Below are 24,328 nucleotides of genomic sequence, written 5' to 3' on the forward strand. Positions count from 1 at the left end.
ACACTGGGGCCCCTGGACCCAACCCCCTCCCACTCTGGGGCCCTGGACCCAATCCCTTCCCACTCTGGGGCCCAGGACACAACCCCCTCCCACACTGGGGCCCTGGACCCAACCCTCTCCCACTCTGGGACCCTGGACCCAACCCCCTCCCACTCTGGGGCCCAGGACCCAAACCCCCTCCCACACTGGGGCCCTGGACCTAACCCCCTTCCACACAGGGACCCAGGACCCAACCCCCTCCCACACAGGGGCCCTGGATCCAACCCCCTCCCACACTGGGGCCCTGGACCCAACCCCCTCCCACACTGGGGCCCTGGACCTAACCCCCTTCCACACAGGGACCCAACCCCCTCCCACACAGGGGCCCTGGATCCAACCCCCTCCCACACTGGGGCCCAGGACACAACCCCCTCCCACACTGGGGCCCTGGACCCAACCCCTTCCCACACAGGGACCCAACCCCCTCCCACACCTCCAATGCGAGTGACCGTTCTGGCTCCTTGTGACCCTGAAGAGCTGGGCGTGGCCACACTTGGATGGACAGTCTTCACGGGCTAAGGGAAGCAGTGTCTTCAATAAAGAACGTGTTCAGAAAGTGATAAGCCTTTCCCTGTAATGCTGCTCTTGGGTTAGTTAATTTCCACGCTGTGGAAAGCACAATGACAATATTTAAGAACGTTACTTTTCCGGTTGCGAAAGGGTTACTGACTTTTCCTCACTGTAGCTGGGAGGCCTTCTGGAGAAGGTTCTTAAAAGAAAGATGTCAGAGCCCCTTCGACCAGAAAGTAACAGCCTTTCGGTAAGTATGTTAGTGGAAGTATTTGCTCCTCACTGCGGTGGAACTAAAAAGGTTCCATCTGTGACGTCGACCTTCGTCACATCATCTCAGAATCCCATGGGAATGTGACTTCATCAACTTGCGCTGTTGCAGGCACAGTTCTGAAGTAGGGGTATATAATAAGGTGAGATTACTTCACTAAGATTAACCAGGTAATCATAAGGATATGTCCCATGCCTTGCGAGCCAAGGCATGCATGCTAATAAAATAAAAAGTTAATTCACACATACACACAACAACAAAAAAAATATTCAATGCTACTTTTGACGCATTGCATCTAGATGAGTGGCATGTCGAGTCTGTCGGTTGCAGTGCTGTAATTTTTTACGAGACGTTCGGGCAGGCTTGTCCAGGGCAGGTCGTCGTCTTCGTTAAGTTTATAGCCCGTTCTGTTGGCTGTCGCAGCGCTCCCCGGCTCCCTCGCTGTCGGGGGCCAGGTTCAGAGAGGCGGTTTTGCTGGTCAGTGTGCTGACGGAGCTGTCTGTAATGAAGCCAGAGGCCCCTACCTTGGATCCCTCACTGTGTAACCAGAAGAACAGAGGTGGTCTTCAGAATCTGTGACACGCACATGACCGCATTGCGCTTTTATAAATCCGTGGATTACAAAAAGCTCTTTCTCTCTCCTCAGCCCCCAGCCTCTCCTATTTCTTTGCCTCTTATTGCTGTGCAACGCTGAGCCAGGGCACAATGTACCAGTGTTGCTGAAGCACTTCAGTGACACAAGTCAATTGACACTGTCTGGCCTACAGCAGCTTTGTCAGTAGAAACAAAATTATTCTCCAAGGCAGCCAACTGGAAGTACCAAGACCAGAGGTGTCCAAAGTGCCTCATAGATCTACACCAGATGATACGGAACCCCTTCACTGCCACTAGATGCCGCCAGCAAGTCTATACCCCCTGCTCTGATTAGTTGGGAGAAGCCCAAATGAACCAACAAATCACTGCAGGTGAAAACTGTCTAAACTGAGACTAACAACACAGCTGCCAGTGGAATAAAATGAGTCCGATAATGGATCATAAGCAGCATTAACGCAGCCCAACTCCCATCAGAACACAGTGGAAGGCAAACCATGGTATGTACCGTAAATCTTAACTAGAGCCGGAATAGAACCGGCCCCAACCATGGCCAAAATACGACCACCACTAAACCAAACCTGCTTCGCAAATTCAGAATACAATCAGTTCCACCCTAACCCTGCACGGTGAAAAGCAAACCCAGCCTGGGCAGACAGAATACCAGAATACTCTAATCCTCTCCAATTCAGTCTTTCTCGGGATTTTAAAACTGTGGCTCTGTCCCCAGATTGCAGGCACATAGAATGGGTACAGCACAGAGGAGCCCATTCGGCCCATCGAGCCTGTGCTGGGACTATTCAGCCTTCTGGACTCAACATCGAGTTCAACAATTTCAGGCCATAACCTCTGCCCCTAGTTTTCCCCCCCATGGCAGCTGGTGATGATTCTGCTATTCCCATTTATACCTCATCGAGATTCCTCTTTCGTTTCTTAACTTGCTCCATTACCATCTCCTTTTGCCTCACATCATCCCTTTTGTCTCTCTAATCTCTCCTCCCTCCCACCCTCTCACAGACCTTCCCTTTTATTCTTTCCTCCCCTCCCTGACACTTGCTTAAAACCTGTAACATCTCTAACTTTTTCCAGTTCTGCCGAAAGGTCATCGACCTGAAATGTTAACTCTGTTTCTTTCCCCGCAGGTGCTGCCTGACCTGACGTGGAGCACCCTCCGCTACCTTGCCCAAGAGGTCAGGGGTCAGTCTGGGTGTCTGCTGGCTATTAGACTACAAGGGGTATCACGGCCGAGTTCGATCCTACCCTCGCCAGATGCAATCATCGGGAGTAAGAAGACTGGTTGAATATATAGTGCATATACGGATTCAAGAGCAGCCAACTCGGCACAAACAAGACTTGAACCCGGGGCCTTCAGGTCTGGCTGTCTCTGTTAGAACCATTATTGTTAATGGCTTGCACGAGCCAAAGCTCTTCTCTTCACATACCCGTGGTGAAAGCCTGCATTTTGTTCATGGCAAAGCGCCTTGTGTTAAAGTGGACTCACGTCAAAAATGAGCTATTAAACGGATCAGAATTGAGATGTATAAAATTATGAGGGGCCGAGAGAGAGTGGATAGGACGGACCTGTTTACACCAGGGGGCATAGATTTAAAGTAATTGGGGGGAAGTTTAGAGGGGATTTGAGGGGAAATGTCTTCACCCAGAGGGTGGTGGGGGTCTGGAACTCACTGCCTGAAAGGGTGGTAGAGGCAGAAACCCTCACCACATTTAAAAGGTACTTGGATGTGCACTTGAAGTGCCGTAACCCACAGGGCTACGGACCCAGAGCTGGAAAGTGGGATAAGGCTGGATAGCTCTTTGTCGGCCGGGGCGGACACGATGGGCCGAATGGCCTCGTTCCGTGTTGTAAATTTCTATGGTCCTTTGAATGGGGTTTGACCTTCTTCAGGGAGCCTATTCAAAATTCAGATGCTACTGTACAACATGCTAATTGTCGCGCTGCTCTGACAGGATTGCTGCGATAAACATTTTGTTCCCGGTTTAGTTACCTGAGGGAAGGTTGCAGGTCCTCGGGGGCCTTATGCTGCTGCTCAGGCTGTCCATTCTCTGCCTGATTGTTAGATGCCAGTTTATACTGCATGTCCGATGAGGGTCGACCCTCCTAAGTAACAAATATAAAGCATTACACTTTGGTGCAATGACATGCATTTTAGTCAAATTACACTGATAGTAAGGATATCACAATACTCCCACAGCCTTCCAGTAATGCTGCAATTCTCTGGCCATACGCCCCCCCCACACCCGCCGTTGTGAGATTAGTAGATAAAAGAAGAAAGGACAAGAGCTTGCATTTATTTCGCACCTTACACGACCGTTCCAAAGCACTTTTCACAGCCAATTCATTACTTTTGAAGAATAACCACGGGATGGCGGGACTGACATATCAAGAAAGACTGGATCAACTGGGCTTGTATTCACTGGAGTTCAGAAGAATGAGAGGGGATCTCATAGAAACGTTTAAAATTCTGAAGGGTTCAGACAGGTTAGATGCAGGAAGAATGTTCCTAATGTTGGGGAAGTCCAGAACCAGGGGTCACAGTCCAAAGATAAGGGGTAGGCCATTTAGGACCGAGATGAGGAGAAACTTCTTCACCCAGAGAGTGGTGAACCTGTGGAATTCTCTACCACAGAAAGTTGTTGAGGCCAATTCATTAAATATATTCAAAAAGGAGTTAGATGTAGTCCTTACTACTAGGGGGATCAAGGGGAATGGTGAGAAAGCAGGAATGGGGTACTGAAGTTGCATGTTCAGCCATGAACTCATTGAATGGCGGTGCAGGCTCGAAGGGCCGAATGGCCTACTCCTGCACCTATTTTCTATGTTTCTAATACAGTAAACAACGCAGTAAAATTGCACACAGCAAGATTCCACAAACAACACTGTGATAATCAGAATTTTTAGATATTGGTCGAGTGACCGATATTAGCCAGGGAGAACGCCCCTGCTCTTCTTCGAAATGGTGCCATGGGATCTTTTACATCCACCTGAGGGGGCAGACGGTGCCTTATTTAATGCCCCTCCCTCACTGCCTGGGTGTAATGCCCCTCCCTCACTGCCCAGGTGTAATGCCCCTCACTTGGGTTCAGTCTCTGATGCAGCCTTCACATGGTCTCGTTGTTTGGATATTATTCGGCTGACTTTAATACAAGCTGCTCATCAGTCTGCAGCTGCTTATTGAAAGGTAAGTTCAGAATGGCAGAGTTAACTCAAAGAAGGGTTTCTGCCTCCTGGGGAAGGGTAGAGTTCAGCAGCTTTTATCTCATCAGACAGTGCAGCACTCCCTCAGCACTGCACTGGGAGTGTCAGTCTGGATTATGGGCTCAAGACTGTGGAGTGGGACTGGAACTCTCGACGTTCTGGCCCAGAGGCGAGAGTGATGCCCGCTGAGCGGGAGCTGACACCTTACCCTGTCCATTGCCGATAGGTGTCACAGTCCCGGCAGTTGCCGGGTTTGAGTGTTATGACATTTTAGAGACATAGAAACTGGTCGAGGGAAATTAATGAGATTCAACAGTTCTGCAACAAACTAATTATAAATGTCACATTGTGACATCCTCGTGCTGAGGAAAGTTGCAGCTGCTGAACTCTACCCCAGCACGACCCTTCTCCACGATGTGAGGGGCATTACAACCGGGCGAGGGGCATTAAAACCGGGTGAGGGGCATTAAACCCGGGCGAGGGAGGATGATCCTAGACTACTGAGCAGTTTTGGCTGAGGAGAACAGGATCTGATGGTGCTTTATGTGGACCATGTACAGTAGACACCTCAAGTCGCTGGAGAAATACCACTAACGATGTCTCTGCAAGATCCTACAAATCCCCTGGGAGGACAGACGCACCAACTTTAGCGACCTCGCCCAGGCCAACATCCCCAGCATTGAAGTACTGACCACACTCGACCAGCTCCGCTGGGCAGGCCACATTGTCCGCATGCCAGACACGAGACTCCCAAAGCAAGCGCTCTACTCGGAACTCATTCACGGCAAACAAGCCAAAGGTGGGCAGCGGAAACGCTACAAAGACACCCTCCCTGATAAAGTGCAACATCCCCACTGACACCTGGGAGTCCCTGGCCAAAGACCACCCTAAGTGGAGGAAGGGCACTGAGCACCTCGAGTCTCATCGCCGAGAGCATGCAGAAATCAAGCGCAGGCAGCGGCAGGAGCATGCGGCAAACCTGTCTCACCCTCCCTTACCCTGCCCCACCTGTGACAGGGACTGTGGTTCTCGTATTGGACTGTTCAGCCACCTAAGGAATCATTTTTAGAGTGGAAGCAAGTCTTCCTCGATTCCGAGGAACTGCCTATGATGATGATGTGGTCCAACCAGATCTGCGGATGAATGGCTAAACCAGTTGTCCCCCATAAAGGTTCAAGTCTGCGTCCCTTGGCCTTAAGGGAGCGGAGCTGAGGGCTGTACCTGGGAGAATGACCAAGGTGAGATAGCGAGAGTAATGGTTTTAGTGGGGACTAGGGTATCAAAGGAATCAAGGGTCAGGCGAGGGTGTGATTGAGCAGATCGGTAGCTGCGGAAACACCGTGGTGAATGGAAGGCCAGAGGCCAGAGTTTTTGGAATTTGAAAGTGAAAGCTAGATCAAGAGTAGTGGAGCAGAGGATGCATTGATGGAGGCATTTCCGTGGGATTGAACAGCCAGGAGGTGTGCTTGAATCAATCATGGGACAGAGAAACAGTGGCTATCATAAGACCCAGAAGTAGCAGAGAAATGGACTACGGCCCATGAGAGTGAAATTCTGGCCAGGAACCACACTGTAGTTGAAGCTGAAAACCTGTAGGATAGTCATAAACTCAGCAGGTAACAGCAGCGGTGGGAGATAGGCTGGAGGCCAGGCAAAGTTACTTTTAAACTTAAGCAACAGAATAGCAGATTAGGAAGGCAAATGGAATCTTGGCCTTTATTGCAAGGGGGATAGAGTATAAAAGCAGAGAAGTCCTGCTACAACTGTACAGAGTATTGGTGAGGCCACACCTGGAGCACTGTGTACAGTTTTGGTCTCCTTATTTAAGGAAGGATATACTTGCATTGGAGGCTGTTCAGAGAAGGTTCACGAGGTTAATTCCTGAGATGAAGGGGTTGTCTTATGAGGATATACTCCTTGAAGTTTAGAAGAATGAGAGGTGATCTTATTGAAACATATAAGATACTGAGGGGGTTTGGCAGGGTAGATGCAGAGCGGATGTTTCCCCTCATGGGGGAATGTAGAACTAGGGGGCATAGTCTCAGAGTAAGGGGTCGCCCAGTTAGAACTGAGATGAGGAGAAATCTCTTCTCTCAAGAGAGTTGTAAATCTGTGGAATTCTCTGCCTCAGAGAGCTGTGGAGGCTGGGTCATTGAATATATTTAAGGTGGAGATCGACAGATTTTTGAACGATAAGGGAGTACAGGGTTATGGGGAGCGGGCAGGGAAGCGGAGCTGAGTCCATGATCAGATCAGCCATGATCTTATTGAATGGGGGAGCAGGCTCGAGGGGCCAATGGCCGACTCCTGCTCCTATTTCTTATGTTCCTATCAGAGTCACAGCAGCTGAGTCTCACAGTGTAGTCCAGTGGAGAAGCGTACTCTTGACGTCCAGAGAAGTCCAGGAATCTGGAAGCCAAATTTGAGTGCTCATGGATGAAAACAATGGGCAGGTGTGGTCGGGGGATGGGCAGTGGGCTCCAGGTATCTTTGAACTTGCAGCTTGAACTTGTAATTCGGGCTAAAATGCACCCATTATTCGAGCCAGGGGAACTCAAAGAGTGGAAGAGAGGAGATTTGGAGAAAGGGCAAAAATGATGGCCAAGGATAGAGCTGCACAGCTAAGGATGTCCTGATGTCCAGGCGTTGGGCTCAATCACACGATTGGGAGGATGTTGAGTGGTTAAACCCTGGTATAGAGGGGGCATAAACCCGGACATAAGGCTGCTGCTTCATCTAGGTGCTTGCCCCTAGGTGGGGACCTGTGGTGTTGGAGCCCTTTTGTATGAGACGTTAAACTGAGGTCCCGTCTGCTCTCTCAGGTGGACGCAAAAGATCCCACAGCATTATTTCGAAGAAGAGCAGGGTAGTTATCCCCGGTGTCCTGGCCAATATTTATTCCTCAATCAACATAACCAAATAAACAGATTATCCGATCATTATCGTAACACTGTTTGTTGTAGCTTGCTGTGCGCAAGTTGGCTGCCGCATTTCCCACATTACAACACTGGCTACACTCCAAAAAGTACTTCATTGGCTGTAAAGCACTTTGAGACGTCCGGTGGTTGTGAAAGGCGCTATAGAAATGCAAGTCTTTCTTTTGTGCCTGAGTTAGTGTGAAGGTAAAAGAGTTTTGAAGCAGTGTCGATTGGATCGAGGTTCCATCACAGAGACTCCCCAGCCTGCACTCACCGTCTCTAGCTCATGTTTCCGCTTGCCAATCTCCCTCTCGACCTGGTGCAGCTCCAAACTCAGTTGCTCGCTGGACATCAGGCTGGGCCACGAGGTGTGCTGCTGTGGGCCAAGGTTGGCCACCTCTCGCTGCAGCAGCACTGGGTTATTGGCAGCCTGCAACATGAGGGAACAAGCGAGTACAGGTCAGCGCCTTGTACAGGGTCAGTGCATACCCAGACTTGACCATCCCGACGCACTCTTGGCCAGTCTCCCATCTCCCACCCTCTGTCAATCTGATCTGATCCAAAACTCGGCAGCCCATGACCTAACTCGCACCCAGTACCGCTCACCCATCACCCACTGTGCTCACTGAGCTACATTGGCTCCCAGTCCGGCAACACCTCGATTTCAAAATTCTCATCCTTGTTTTCAAATCCCTCCATGGCGTTGCCCTCCCCATCTATGTAATCTCTCCAGCCCCACAGCCCCCACCCCCCCAGATCTCTGCACTCCTCTAACTCTGGCCTTTTACATATTCCCGATTTTAAATCGCTCCCCACTGGTGGCTGTGCTTTTAGCTGCCTCGGCCCTAAGCTCTGGAATTTCATCTCTAAACCTCTCTACCTCTCTACGTCCTTTAAGACGCTCCTTAGCCAAGACTACCCCTTTCACCAAGCTTTTGATCAGGAGCTCGGTGTCAAAGTTTGACTAATAACGCTCCTGTTAACCCTCCATGTTACCCTCCTCCTCCCTCCCACCCTCCTCCCCTACGTGTTATTCTTATAGGATCATAGAATGGTTACAGCACAGAAGGCCATTCGGCCCGTCGAGCCCGTGCTGGCTCTCTGCAAGAGCACTTCAGCCAGTCCACTCCCCCGCCCTTTCCCTATAGCCCTGCAAATCCAATTCCCTTTTTAAAGTCACGATTGAGTCTGCCTCCATCACCCTTTCAGGCAGAACATTCCAGATCCTAGCCACTCGCTGCGTAAAAACATTTTCCATCATGTCGCCTTTGGTTCTTCTGCCAATCACCTTAAATCTATGTCCTCTGGTTCTCAACTCTTCCACCAATGGGAACAGTTTCTCTCTCACGCAGAGGTCCACACCCCTCATGATTTTGAACACCTCGATCAAATCTCCTCTCAACCTTCTCTGCTCTAAGGAGAAACAACTCCAGCTTCTCCAGTCTATCCATGTAACCCAAAGTCCTTCATCCCTGGAATCATTCTCGTAATTCATTTCTTCATCCTTCCTAAAGTGTGGTGCCCAGAATTGGACACAATACTCCAGTTGGGGCTGAACCAGTGTTTTATACAGGTTCATCATAATTTCCACGTTTTGTACTCTATACACCTATTTATGAAGTCCAGGATCCCGTAAGCTTTTTTAACAGCCTTCTCCAACTGCCCTGCCACCTTCAACGATTTGTGCACATATACCCCGAGGTCTCTCTGCACCCACTTTTAGGATTGTACCCGTTAGTTTATATTGCCTTCCTGCCACAATGTATCACTTCGCACTTTCCTGCGTTAAATTTCATCTGCCACGTGCCCGCCCGGTCCACCAGCCTGTCTCTGCCCTCTTGAAGTCCATCACTATCCTCCTCACTGTTCACTATACCTCCACATTTTGTGTCATCTGCAACTTTTGAAATTGTGCTCCAGACTCACAAGTCCACGTCATTAATATATATCAAGAAAAGCCGTGGTCCCAGTACCGACCTCTGGGGAACACCACTGTATACCTTCCTCCAGTCCGAAAAACAACCTTTCACCAGTACTCTCTGTTTCCTGTCACTTACCCAGTTCCGTATCCATGCTGCCACTGTCCATCTTATTCCACGGACTTCAACTTTGCCGGCAAGCTTATTATGTGGCACTTTATCAAATGCCTTTTGGAAATCCATATACACCACATCAACCACATTGCCCTCTTCAACCCTCCCTGTTACCTCATCAAAAAACTTGATCAATTTGGTTAAACACAATTTGCCTTTAATAAATCCAGGTCGGCTTTCCTTAATTCATCCACACTTGTCCAAGTGACTGTTAATGTTGTCCCTGATTATTGTTTCTAAAAGCTTCCCCAGTACCGAGGTTAAACTGACTGGCCTGTAGTTGCTGGCTTTATCCTTACACCCTTTTTGAGCAAGGGTGTAACATTTGCAATTCTCCAGTCCACTGGCACCACCCCCGTTTCTAAGGAGGATTGGAAGATTATGGCCAGTACCTCCGCGATTTCTTCCTTCATTTCTCTCGACATTCTAGGATGTATCTCATCCGGTCCTGGTGACTGATCTACTTTAAGTACAACCAGCCTTTCTAGTACCTCATCTTTATCAATTCTTATCCCATCCAGTATCTCCGCTACCTCTTCCTTCACTATATCTATGGCAGCATCTTCTTCCTTATTGAAGACAGAGGCAAAGTACTCATTTAGTATCTCAGTCACACCCTCTGCCTCCATGTGTAGGTCTCCTTTTGGCCCCTAATCCGCCCCACCCCTTCTCTTCCCCTCCCCGTCACCCTCCCTCCCCTCCCCGTCACCCTGCACCTCTCCCCGTCACCCTCTTCCCCTCCCCGTCAACCCCCTCCCTGTCAACCTCCTCCCCGTCACCCTCCACCCCCTCTCCCTTTATCCTCCTCCCCTCTCCCGTTACCCTCCTCCCCTCCCCCGTCAACCTCCTCCCCTCCCCCGTCACCCTCCTCCCCTCCCCCGTCACCCCCTCTCCCATTACCCTTCTCCCCTCCCGTGTTACCCCCCTCCTCCCCGTAGTCTCACACCAAGGCATGCAGACACTCAGCAAGTCAGGCTATTTAGATACCTCAATCCCTCGCAGCTGATTCTGCTGGCTGATCTGCTGGTTGACTTGTTGCAACTCCAGCCTCAGTTGCTCTCTGTCTGTTGGAGGCATTTGGTGCACAGGATGCTTCCCATGGGCGGCCATTTCCTGCATGTTTAGCCTCTCTCTGGAATGTGGTGAAAACATTCATTACTAAATAGGCATTTGTGTATTTAAAAAAACTGTCCAATTTTCTCCCTCCTCTCCTGAAGGTGCTGACTCTCACTGGGGCATATTCCATGGCCCCACTCCCTCCTCTCCTGAGGTGCTGACTTTCACTGGGGTATATTCCATGGGCCCCACTCCCCTCCTCTCCTGAAGGTGCTGACTCTCACTGGGGTATATTCCATGGGCCCCACTCCCCTCCTCTCCTGAAGGTACTGACTCTCACAGTGCTTTTCTCAAGCTTTGATGGCAGTGAGGAATACTCCCTGTTGCCACTTGGTGGAGTCCACCTCGTAGCTCTGACCTGCAGACACTGATGGGAATATGGCCCAACAGAATCACCATTATGTCAAAATGTTATCCAACTGTAGATAGCATCGTACCCTGCCTTCATAGAATTACACGACAGGACAGAAACAGGCCATTTGGCCCAACGGGTCCGTGTCGGTATTCATGCTCCATACCAGCCTCCTCCCACCCTGCTTCATCTCACTCCATCAACATAACCATCAATTACTTTTTCCCTCATGTGCTTATCCCTTTAAATGCATCTCTGCTATTCGCCTCAACCACTCCCTGTGGGAGCGAGTTCCACATTCTCACCACTCGCTGGATAAAGCGCGTGGTGTTGTTACTCATTATTTTGCACAGAGGCCGTCTGGGAAGGGGTTGGCAACAGGATAGTTGGAGGAGGTTAGAATGCTCTACCTGTCGATGAAATGTCCCTGAGTAGGCATGGTTTGGTGAGGCGAGTATGAGACAGGCGAGTTTGTCCAACTGCTCTGGTTTCCATACGGATTGTAATCTGTGGAGGAGAAAAATGCAAGTTTAGAGCAATCTATGGTTTCACCTGTTTTAACCAGCGGCTGGGATGGTGAAAACCGGCCGGACTATTCTCGATCCGTAGGGTTGCCCCAGGGAGCCTGTCCTGTGCTCCAGTGACTGCTAACCTGCTCTGAGGTTGTACTTGTGTCATACACCAGCCAGCCCTCTCTGTACGGCTCTTGCTGGGATTGGGAAATTCAGCATTAGCAACAGACTGGGCCTACTTCACAGGAGGTGTAGGAACCATTCAGCCCCTCGAGCCTGTTCCATCTTTTAATCAGATCATTGCTGATCTGTAACAACCCTCACCTCACCTCCATATCCCTCTGTACTCTTATCTAACAGAAATCTATCCATCTTAGGCGTGAACATTTCAACCGACCCCCAGCATCCACAGCCTTTTTGGAAGAGAGAGTTCCATATTTCCAGTACCTTTGTATGAAAAATTGCTTCCTGATTTCACTCCTGAATGGGCTCGCTCTAATTTTAAGATCGTGACCCCTAGTTCTGGATTTTCCTACTAGAAGAGTTGTCCGTAACTACCCTATTGAATCTGCTTATCATTTTAAACACCTTGATTAGATCACACCTCCATGTAAACTCGGGGGAATACGAGCCAAGATTAGGCAACCTGCCCTCATAATTTAACCCTTTCAGCCCCAGTATCATTCTGGTGAATCTGCGCTGCAGCCCCTCCGAGGCCAATATTCCCTTCTTGAGGTGTGGTCTGACCAAGGCTCTGTACAACTAAAGCATCACTAGGAGCTATATAAATGCAAGTTGTTGTTGTATTCCAGCCCCCTTGAGATCATAGAACGCTACAGCACAAGAGGCCATTCAGCCCATCATGCCTCTGGTAGAGCTATCCAATTAATCCCACTCCCCCTTCTCTTTCCTCAAATCCCTGTAAATGTTTTCCCTTTAACTATTTATCCAATTTTCTTTGGATTGTTATTATTGAATCGGCTTCCTCCATCCTTTCAGGCAGCGCGTTCCAGATCACAACAACTCTTTGCATAAAATACTGTTTCCTCATGTCGCCTCTGGATCCTTTGCCAATCACCTTAAATCTGTGGTAAGGACCAACATTCCATTAGCCCATTAAATTATTCTTTGGACCGCTCCACGATTTTATTTGTATTTGTGTAAGCCGTTTCTTTCAGCTTGATGCTGTCGTTTACCTCATTTACTGACCATGACTTAACTGTACCAGTGGGCCGTTTGCCTTTTAGGGGTATGTACAGGTTATAAGCGTACAAAATACTACTTTGAATATTTCCCACTGTTGATTCGCCCATTGGCAATTCAGCCCAATTTACCGTGGTCACTTTATTTCACTTGCCTCAAAGAGTGGACTTACAGGACCACAGTGAGTGATGTTCACATTTGCACTCTCCATGGAGGGAGTTTTTGTCAGGGAGAGCAGCAGCAAAGAAATTCAGGAAGCATCCTGATAATACTGTCTACACACAGCTCCTGATGGGTGACCCGTGAGCACTGAGGACTAAAGGGTCTGAAATCCTTCTCATTTACAACAGTTAACGTGGCTCTCAGACCGACTTGTATGATGGGGTTAATATCCATCACTCACTGGAATATCCAGAATGGAGTTAAAAAGACTTGCATTGATATAGCGCCTTTCACGACCACCGGACATCTCAAAGTGCTTTACAGCCAATGAAGTACTTTTAGAGTGTAGTCACTGTTGTAATGTGGGAAACGCGGCAGCCAACCTGCGCACAGTAAGCTCCCACAAACAGGATGTGATAATGACCAGAAAATCTGTTTTTTTTATTATGCTGATCGTGGGATAAATATTGGTCAGGACACCGGGGATAACTCCCCTTGCTCTTCTTTGAAATAGTGCTGTGGGATCTTTTATGTCCACCTGAGAGAGCAGATGGGGCCTCAGTTCAACATCTCATCCGAAAGACGGCACCTCCGACAATGCAGCACTCCCTCAGCACTGCATTGGAGTGTCAGCCTAGATTTATGCGCTCAAGTCCCTGAGTGGGATTTGAACCCACAACCTTCAGACTCAGTGCGAGAGTGCTACCCACTGAGACACAGCCGACACTAATACCCATCACTGACTGGAATATCCAGGATGGGGATAATACCCATCACTCACTGGAATATGGGGTGTGATTGCCGATAGTAGTTGCTGTAGCACAGCTTGTCCCTGGAGCAGCCATTACCTGACACACTGATAGGCTTGGTTGCAATGCCTTGTGAGGCCATAGCTTGCACAGGCCCCGTTGTCTGATAGCTGGTTTTGGAGGTGCGAGAAATGGCACCAAATTTGGAAACAGTTGGCAATTCCCCAAATGGGATGATGGGATCCTCCTCCTTGGTCTCGGCCGCTCTCCTCTGAAGGTCCAGATTCATCAGCTGCTCCCGCAGGCCCTTGCCGTCAACATTCTGTCAAAAGACAGGGAACTGGTGAGTTAACAGTAGAGTAGCGATCACAGCTCTGCACCAACATGGCTCGAGAAATCTGCCCGTCTCCTATTCACGTTGCAACACTACCTGAGGTGCAACTCCCCAGCGGCAAACCATTTTGGATCCTCACCTGATGAAGGGCTGCTGTTCTGCTCTGCCTCCCAACACAGGGAAGCACTGGGGTTTCCACGTCAGGCATTACGTAGAATTGGCAGCACAGAAACAGGCCATTCGGCCCAACCAGTCCACGCCAACGTTTTTGTTCCACTTGAGCTTCCTCCCATCCTTCCTCATCTAACTCTGTCAGCAAAACCCTCGATTTCCCTTCTCCCTCGTGTGCTTATCTAACGTACCCGCAAATACATCCATACCATTCGCCTCAACCACTCCCTGTGGCAGCGAGTTCCACATTCTCACCAAGCTCTGGGTAAAGAAGTTTCTCCTGAATTCCCGATTGGATTTATTAGTGACTATCTTATATCTTAGATTTGGTTTCCCCCACAAGTGGAACCATCAAAATTTCCTGAAAAAAAGTAACCTGGAATGGGAGTGATTTCCACACCATTACCATTAATGGACCCCTTGCGCTATCTCTATCATTACACACACACACACACACACACACACACACACACTGGTCGACCCATTTCACCATGGTGATTGGAGTGCGGCTGAATAAAGAATGTTTAGGAGGGAAGGGGGAATTTTATCTCAGGACATAGAGTACACAAACCAATCCAAGTAGGAAGGATTCCATGGATTAGAACACATTTGCCTCCAGTGTGCAGTTACCACCTACATCCTGTACACACAGTTCTGAAAGCAGCAGTACACAATCATTGCTGACTGTCAATGATTCACCACTTTAAAGGGCATGTGAAACAAACCTAGTACAGAGTCAACACATACTCCCCAACTGTTCCAACGACATGGCCCTATCACTGCCTTGCGCAGTGTCCTTGGGTTTAATGCTTTGCAAATAGTTACGCCAATGGTCCGGTGAGTCAGCACACTGTCCTTTCACCTCTAGGGTTGCGACTGACTGACGCCTCACTGGCAAGATTCACGCCTCCTCTCTCCGTGCGTTGTAAAGGGCCTTACATGACTGGGCCTGACCCGTTTGTTCATGGACATGCACCCCGCACCCCCTTACACACCAAGATTAAACTGCTATAAATTAGCACTAAACTCGCAAATCAAAGAGAACACAAAGATTAGGTGCTGTTGGCAATGAGAGTGCCAACCCACTTCACTCTTCTGCATTTAATGCACATTGTTAAGACAGCTTGACTCTGTATCTAACCCCCTGTACCTGCTCTGGGAGTGTTTGATGGGACAGCGTAGAGGACGCTTTACTCTGTATCTAACCCGTGCTGTACCTGCCCTGGGAGTGATTGATGGGACAGTGCAGAGGGAGCTTTACTCTGTATCTAACCCCATGCTGTACCTGCCCTGGGAGTGTTTGATGGGACAGTGCAGAGGGAGCTTTACTCTGTATCTAACCTGTGCTGTCCCTGCCCTGGGAGTGTTTGATGGGACAGTGCAGAGGGAGCTTTACTCTGTATCTAACCCATGCTGTACCTGCCCTGGGAGTGTTTGGTGGACTGTGCAGAGGAAGCTTTACTCTGTACCTAACTGAGTCGCAGTAAACAAAAGTATTACACTCACATCACTAACACCTTAAATGAGCACAAAATAGAACAGAAAGGATACAGCTAACTTCATCAACTGCATGCTTCTTAGTGCCACACTGCGCAACGTGACTGATGCTGCCACCATTTTCAGTGTGGGGCAGTCACCTGGGATGGCGAGACACCTCTCTGGGCTTGCGTGTATGCGCCATGGGTTAGGTTGTGCTCCTTTGAGCCCATCAGCATGCAGGTACCTTGCCAAAGTAGCCAACATTGACGTGTAAACCTGGACAATGAATATCAGCGAGTCACTCCACTGTGGGGGCCTCACATCTGAGCCGATTCTAAGGAGTCCTGGTGGATTTTATTCCCTCCCTATCTCAGGGGCGCACCCTGGTAGCTTGCTGCTATTCTGGCAGAGGCCTACTAACTGAGCATCTACCCTGGATTTCAGACTAAGACTTTGCCCAATTTGTGCAACTCAGCTACTCACTGGTCAATCTCACCGAGCCAGCGATGCTTCGAGTAAATTGATGCCATTATTTACACCATACCTTCTCATAGTGACACAAGAGTAGCCCTTACCGTCATCTCCATGCCACTGGAAGCCATAACGTCTTTGGGCTGTGCATCTTTGCTGCCAATGTAGGAACCGATGGTGTCACAAGACCAGGGGGAGTATTGAGCGGTGTATTCGTGGTCCTTGTACTTCTTAACTGGTTTCAGGTCCTCATCGGAATACTGAACATGAAAATGCACAACAAGCAGATATCACCCACACTGAAACAAACGGGTGCTCAAAGTTTGGTATTTAAAAAACACAGCATGTGTAAAATTGGGTTGTGCAATGTCAAACAAGAAACAGAATTTACAATCAGACTTGATCTAGCATAAGGACATCGTTTATGAAGGAACTGGATGCTGTACTGAGACACAAAGAGCATATACCTGGAGTGGATCCGAGACTGGAAGAGCCTATACCTGGAGTGGATCCTGGACTGGGAGAGCCTATACCTGGAGTGGATCCTGGGCTGGGAGAGCCCATGTCTGGAGTGGATCCTATACCTGGAGTGGATCCAGGACTGGGAGAGTCTATATCTGGAGTGGATCATAGACTGGGAGAGCCTATACCTGGAGTGGATCCGAGACCTGGAGTGGATCCTGGGCTGGGAGAGCCCATGTCTGGAGTGGATCCTATACCTGGAGTGGATCCAGGACTGGGAGAGTCTATATCTGGAGTGGATCATAGACTGGGAGAGCCTACACCTGGAGTGGATCCTAGATTGGGAGAGCCGATACCTGGAGTGGATCCTAGACTGGGAGAGCCTACACCTGGAGTGGATCCTAGAACGGGAGAGCCTATTCCTGGAGAGGATCCTATACCTGGAGTGGATCCTAGACTGGGAGAGCCTATACCTGGAGTGGATCCGAGACTGGGAGAGTCTATACCTGGAATGGATCCTGGAGTGGGAGAACCTGTACCTGGAGTGGATACAGGACTTGGAGAGTCTATACCTGGAGTGGATCCTAGACTGGAAGAGTTTATACCTGGAGTGGATCCTATACATGGAGTGGATCCAGGACTGGGAGAGTCTATACCTGGAGTGGATCCTAGACTGGGAGAGCCGATACCTGGAGTGGATCCTAGTCTGGGAGATGATATACCTGGAGTGGATACTACACATGCAGAGGATCCTAGACTGGGAGAGCCTATATCTGGAGTGGATCCAAGACTGGGAGAGCCTATATCTGGAGTGGATCATAGACTTGGAGAGCCTATACCTGGAGTGGATCCTAGACTGAGAGAGTCTATACCTGGAGTGGATCCAGGACTAGGAGAGTCTATACCTGGAGTGGATCCTAGACTGGGAGAGTCTATACCTGGAGTGGATCCTGGACTGGGAGAGTCTATACCTGGAGTGGATCCTATACCTGGAGTGGACCCGAGACTGGGAGAGTCTATACCTTGAGTGGATCCAGGACTGGGAGAGTTTATACCTGGAGTGGATCCTGGACTGGGAGAGTCTACACCTGGTGTGGATCCTAGAATGTGAGAGCCTATTCCTGGAGTGGATCATATACCTGGAGTGGATCCTAGACCGTGAGAGCCTATACATGCAGTGGATCATAGACTGGGAGAGCCTATACCTGGAGTGGATCCTAGACTGTGAGCGCCTCTACCTGCAGTGGATCATAGACTGGGAAAGCCTACAGCTGGAGTGGATCATAGACTGGGAGAGCCTATACCTGGAGTGGATACTATAACCGGAGAGGATCCTAGACTGGGAGAGCCTATACCTGGAGTGGATCCTAGACTGGGAGAGCCTATACCTGGAGTGGATCCTGGACTGGGAGAGTCTACACCTGGAGTGGATCCTAGAATGTGAGAGCCTATTCCTGGAGTGGATCATATACCTGGAGTGGATCCTAGACTGTGAGAGCCTATACATGCAGTGGATCATAGACTGGGAGAGCCTATACCTGGAGTGGATCCTAGACTGTGAGCGCCTCTACCTGCAGTGGATCATAGACTGGGAAAGCCTACAGCTGGAGTGGATCATAGACTGGGAGAGCCTATACCTGGAGTGGATACTATAACCGGAGAGGATCCTAGACTGGGAGAGCCTATACCTGGAGTGGATCCTAGACTGGGAGAGCCTATACCTGGAGTGGATCCTAGTCTGGGAGAGGCTATACCTGGATTGGATCCTATACCTGGAGTGGATCCTACACCTGCAGAGGATCCTAGACTTGGAGAGCCTATACCTGGAGTGGATCCTAGACTGGGAGAGCCTCTATCTGGAGTGGATCCTAGACTGGGAGAGGCTATACCTGGAGTGAATCCGACACCTGCAGGGGATCCAAGACTGGGGGAGACTATACCTGGAATGGATACTGGACTGGGAGAGCCTATACCTGGAGTGGATTCTATACCTGGAGTGGATCCTAGACTGGGAGAGCCTATACCTGGAGTGGATCCTAGTCTGGGAGGCGCTATATCTGGAGTGGATCCAAGACTGGGAGAGCCTATACCTGGAGTGGATCATAGACTGGGAGAGCCTATATCTGGAGTGCATAATAGACTGGGAGAGGCTATACCTGGAGTGGATCCTATACCTGGAGTTGATCCAGGACTGGGAGAGTCTGTAGCTGGAGTGGATCCTGGACTGGGAGAGTCGATACCTGGAATGGATCCTATACCTGGAGTGGATCCTAGACTGGGAGAGTCTATACCTGAAGTGGATCCTAGACTGTGAGAGCCTATACCTGCAGTGGATCATAGACTGGGAGAGCCTATACCTGGAGTGGATCATCGACTGTGAGAGCCTATACCTGGAGTGGATCCTAGACTGGGAGAGCCGAAATCTGGAGTAGATCCTAGTCTGGGAGAGGCTATACCTGGAGTGGATCATACATCTGGAGTGGATGCTACACCTGCAGAGGATCCTAGACTGGGAGAGACTATACCTGGAGTGGATCATAGACTGGGAGAGCATTTACCTGGAGTGGATCATAGACTGGGAGAGCCTATACCTGGAGTGGATCCGAGACTGCGAGAACCTATACCTGGAGTGGATCCTAGAATGGGAGAGCCTATATCTAGTGAATCTTACACCTGCAGAGGCTCCTCGACTGGGGGAGCTTATACCTGGAGTGGATACTGGACTGGGAGAGCCGATACCTGGAGTGGATCCTATACCTGAAGTGGATCCTAGACTGGGAGAGTCTATACCAAGAGTGGATCGTGGACTGGGAGAGCCTATACCTGGAGTGGATCCTAGAACGGGAGAGCCTATTCCTGGAGAGGATCCTATACCTGGAGTGTATACAGGACTTGGAGAGCCTATACCTGGAGTGGATCCTAGACAGGAAGAGTCTATACCTGGAGTGGATCCTAGACTGGAAGAGTCTATACCTGGAGTGGATCCTATACATGGAGTGGATCCAGGACTGGGAGAGTCTATACCTGGAGTGGATCCTAGACTGGGAGAGCTGATACTTGGAGTGGATCCTAGTCTGGGAGAGGTTATACCTGGAGTGGATCCTATACCTGGAGTGGATACTATACATGCAGAGGATCCTAGACTGGGAGAGCCTATATCTGGAGTGGATCCAAGACTGGGAAAGCCGAAATCTGGAGTGGATCATAGACTGGGAGAGCCTATACCTGGAGTGGATCCTAGACTGGGAGAGTCTATACCTGGAGTGGATCCTATACCTGGAGTGCATCCAGGACTAGGAGAATCTATACCTGGAGTGGACCCTAGACTGGGAGAGTCTATACCTGGAGTGGATCCTGGACTGGGAGAGTCGATACCTGGAGTGGATCCTATACCTGGAGTGGACCCGAGACTGGGAGAGTCTATACCTTGAGTGGATCCGAGACTGGGAAAGCCTATACCTGGAGTGGATCCAGGACTGGGAGAGTCTATACCTGGAGTGGATCCTGGACTGGGAGAGTTTATACCTGGAGTGGATCCTGGACTGGGAGAGTCTATACCTGGAGTGGATCCTGGACTGGGAGAGTCTATATCTGGAGTGGATACGAGACTGGGAGAGCCTATACCTGGAGTGGATCCTAGAATGTGAGAGCCTATTCCTGGAGTGGATCATATACCTGGAGTGGATCCTAGACTGTGAGAGCCTATACATGCAGTGGATCATAGACTGGGAGAGCCTATACCTGGAGTGGATCCTAGACTGGGAGAGCCTATACCTGGAGTGAATCCTATACCTGGAGTGGATCCTAGTCTTGGAGAGGCTATACTTGGAGTGGATCCTAGACTGGGACCGGCTATACCTGGAGTGTATCCTAGACTGGCAGAGGCTATACCTGGAGTGGATCCTATACCTGGAGTGGATCCTAGACTGTGAGCGCCTCTACCTGCAGTGGATCATAGACTGGGAGAGCCTATACCTGGAGTGGATCATAGATTGGGAGAGCCTATACCTGGAGTGGATCCAGGACTGGGAGAGTCTATATCTGGAGTGGATCATAGACTGGGAGAGCCTATACCTGGAGTGGATCCGAGACCTGGAGTGGATCCTGGGCTGGGAGAGCCCATGTCTGGAGTGGATCCTATACCTGGAGTGGATCCAGGACTGGGAGAGTCTATATCTGGAGTGGATCATAGACTGGGAGAGCCTATACCTGGAGTGGATCCTAGATTGGGAGAGCCGATACCTGGAGTGGATCCTAGACTGGGAGAGCCTACACCTGGAGTGGATCCTAGAACGGGAGAGCCTATTCCTGGAGAGGATCCTATACCTGGAGTGGATCCTAGACTGGGAGAGCCTATACCTGGAGTGGATCCGAGACTGGGAGAGTCTATACCTGGAATGGATCCTGGAGTGGGAGAACCTGTACCTGGAGTGGATACAGGACTTGGAGAGTCTATACCTGGAGTGGATCCTAGACTGGAAGAGTCTATACCTGGAGTGGATCCTATACATGGAGTGGATCCAGGACTGGGAGAGTCTATACCTGGAGTGGATCCTAGACTGGGAGAGCCGATACCTGGAGTGGATCCTAGTCTGGGAGATGATATACCTGGAGTGGATACTACACATGCAGAGGATCCTAGACTGGGAGAGCCTATATCTGGAGTGGATCCAAGACTGGGAGAGCCTATATCTGGAGTGGATCATAGACTTGGAGAGCCTATACCTGGAGTGGATCCTAGACTGAGAGAGTCTATACCTGGAGTGGATCCAGGACTAGGAGAGTCTATACCTGGAGTGGATCCTAGACTGGGAGAGTCTATACCTGGAGTGGATCCTGGACTGGGAGAGTCTATACCTGGAGTGGATCCTATACCTGGAGTGGACCCGAGACTGGGAGAGTCTATACCTTGAGTGGATCCAGGACTGGGAGAGTTTATACCTGGAGAGGATCCTAGACTGGGAGAGCCTATACCTGGAGTGGATCCTAGACTGTGAAAGCCGAAACCTTGAATGGATCCTAGACTGGGAGAGCCTATACCTGGAGTGGATCCTATACATGGAGTGGATCAGAGACTGTGAGAGCCTATACCTGGAGTGGATCCTAGACTGGGAGAGCCTAAATCTGGAGTGAATCCTATACCTGGAGAGGATCCTAGACTGGGAGAGCCTATACCTGGAGTGGATCCTAGACTGGGAGTTCCTATACCTGGAGTGGATCCTAGTCTGGGAGAGGCTATACCTGGATTAGATCCTATACCTGGAGTGGATCCTACACCTGCAGAGGATACGAGACTGGGAGAGCCTATACCTGGAGTGGATCATAGACTGGGAGAGCCTAAATCTAGGGTGGATCCTATACCTGGAGTGGATCCTACACCTGCAGAGGATCCTAGACTGGGAGAGCTTATACCTGGAGTGGATCATAGATTGGGAGAGCCTTTACCTGGAGTGGATCATAGACTTGGAGCCTATACCCGGAGTGGATCCGAGACTGGGATAGCCTATACCTGGAGTGGATACTGGTCTGGGAGAGCCTATACCTGGAGTGGATCCTACACATGGAGTGGATCCTAGACTGGGAGAGGCTAGACCTGAAGTGGATCCTAGACTGGGAGAGCATATACCTGGAGTGGATCCTAGACTGGGAGAGCCTGTACCTGGAGTGGATCCTAGACTGGGAGAGCCTATACCTGGAGTGGATCCTAGACTGGGAGAGGCTATATCTGGAGTGGATCCTAGACTGGGAGAGCCTATACCTGGAGTGGATCATAGACTGGGAGACCTATACCTGGAGTTGATCCTATACATGGAGTGGATCCAGGACTGGGAGAGTCTTTTCCTGGAGTGGATCCTAGACTGAGAGAGTCTATACCTGGAGTGGATCCTGGACTGGGAGAGTCTATACCTGGAGTGGATCCTGGACTGGGAGAGTTTATACCTGGAGTGGATCCTGGACTGGGGGAGCCTATACCTGGAGTGGATCATATACATGAAGTGGATCCTAGACTGTGAAAGCCAATACCTGGAATGGATCCTATACTGGGAGAGCCTATACCTGGAGTGGATCCTTTACATGGAGTGGATCCGAGACTGAGAGCCTATACCTGGAGTGGATCCAAGACTGGGAGAGCCAATACCTGGAGTGGATCCTAGACTGGGAGAGCCTATACCTGGAATGGATCCTATATCTGGAGAGGATCCTAGACTGGGAGAGCCTATACCTGGAGTGGATCCTAGACTGTGAAAGCCGAAACCTGGAATGGATCCTAGACTGGGAGAGCCGATACCTGAAGTGGATCCTATACATGGAGTGGATCCGAGACTGTGAGAGCCTATACCTGGAGTGGATCCTAGACTGGGAGAGCCTAAATCTGGAGTGAATTCTATACCTGGAGAGGATCCTAGACTTGGAGAGCCTATACCTGGAGTGGATCCTAGGCTGGGAGAGGCTATACCTGGATTGGATCCTATACCTGGAGTGGATCCTACACCTGCAGAGGATCCGAGACTGGGAGAGTCTATACCTGGAGTGGGTCATAGAATGGGAGCGCCTTCACCTGGAGTGGATCATAGATTGGGAGAGACTATACCTGGAATGGATCCCATACCTGGAGAGGATCCTAGACTGGGAGAGCCTATACCTGGAGTGGATCCTAGACTGTGAAAGCCAAAACCTGGAATGGATCCTAGACTGGGAGAGCCTATACCTGGAGTGGATCCTATACCTGGAGTGGATCCTAGACTGGGAGTTCCTATACCTGGAGTGGATCCTAGTCTGGGAGAGGCTATACCTGGATTGTATCCTATACCTGGAGTGGATCCTACACCTGCAGAGGATCAGAGACTGGGAGAGCCTATACCTGGAGTGGGTCATAGACTGGGAGAGCCTATACCTGGAGTGGATCCTAGACTGGGAGAGGCTATATCTGGAGTGGATCCTAGACTGGGAGAGCCTATACCTGGAGTGGATCATAGACTGGGAGACCTATACCTGGAGTTGATCCTATACATGGAGTGGATCCAGGACTGGGAGAGTCTTTTCCTGGAGTGGATCCTAGACTGAGAGAGTCTATACCTGGAGTGGATCCTGGACTGGGAGAGTCTATACCTGGAGTGGATCCTGGACTGGGAGAGTTTATACCTGGAGTGGATCCTGGACTGGGGGAGCCTATACCTGGAGTGGATCATATACATGAAGTGGATCCTAGACTGTGAAAGCCAATACCTGGAATGGATCCTATACTGGGAGAGCCTATACCTGGAGTGGATCCTTTACATGGAGTGGATCCGAGACTGAGAGCCTATACCTGGAGTGGATCCAAGACTGGGAGAGCCAATACCTGGAGTGGATCCTAGACTGGGAGAGCCTATACCTGGAATGGATCCTATATCTGGAGAGGATCCTAGACTGGGAGAGCCTATACCTGGAGTGGATCCTAGACTGTGAAAGCCGAAACCTGGAATGGATCCTAGACTGGGAGAGCCGATACCTGAAGTGGATCCTATACATGGAGTGGATCCGAGACTGTGAGAGCCTATACCTGGAGTGGATCCTAGACTGGGAGAGCCTAAATCTGGAGTGAATTCTATACCTGGAGAGGATCCTAGACTTGGAGAGCCTATACCTGGAGTGGATCCTAGGCTGGGAGAGGCTATACCTGGATTGGATCCTATAC

General features: G+C 50.0%; 1 protein-coding gene across 7 annotated transcripts in view; it reads right to left on the reverse strand.

Annotated features, from left to right (window-relative positions):
- Positions 1 to 465: 465 nt before the first annotated feature.
- The window catches only part of LOC139268787 (roquin-1-like), a 395,945-nt gene continuing 372,082 nt past the window's right edge, over positions 466 to 24,328 (reverse strand). For all 7 annotated transcript variants that reach the window (XM_070887480.1, XM_070887481.1, XM_070887482.1 and 4 more), the window contains 7 exons: positions 16,293 to 16,448; positions 13,833 to 14,055; positions 11,518 to 11,614; positions 10,627 to 10,771; positions 7,821 to 7,976; positions 3,418 to 3,530; positions 466 to 1,357 (listed from right to left, as the gene is read on the reverse strand). In XM_070887480.1, the coding sequence (XP_070743581.1) occupies positions 1,216 to 1,357; positions 3,418 to 3,530; positions 7,821 to 7,976; positions 10,627 to 10,771; positions 11,518 to 11,614; positions 13,833 to 14,055; positions 16,293 to 16,448 (1,032 nt within the window). In that variant the 3' untranslated portion in view covers positions 466 to 1,215. The remainder of the gene's footprint in view (positions 1,358 to 3,417; positions 3,531 to 7,820; positions 7,977 to 10,626; positions 10,772 to 11,517; positions 11,615 to 13,832; positions 14,056 to 16,292; positions 16,449 to 24,328) is intronic.

Source organism: Pristiophorus japonicus, chromosome 8, assembly GCF_044704955.1.
Source record: "Pristiophorus japonicus isolate sPriJap1 chromosome 8, sPriJap1.hap1, whole genome shotgun sequence".
Classification (NCBI taxonomy): Eukaryota; Metazoa; Chordata; class Chondrichthyes; family Pristiophoridae; genus Pristiophorus; species Pristiophorus japonicus.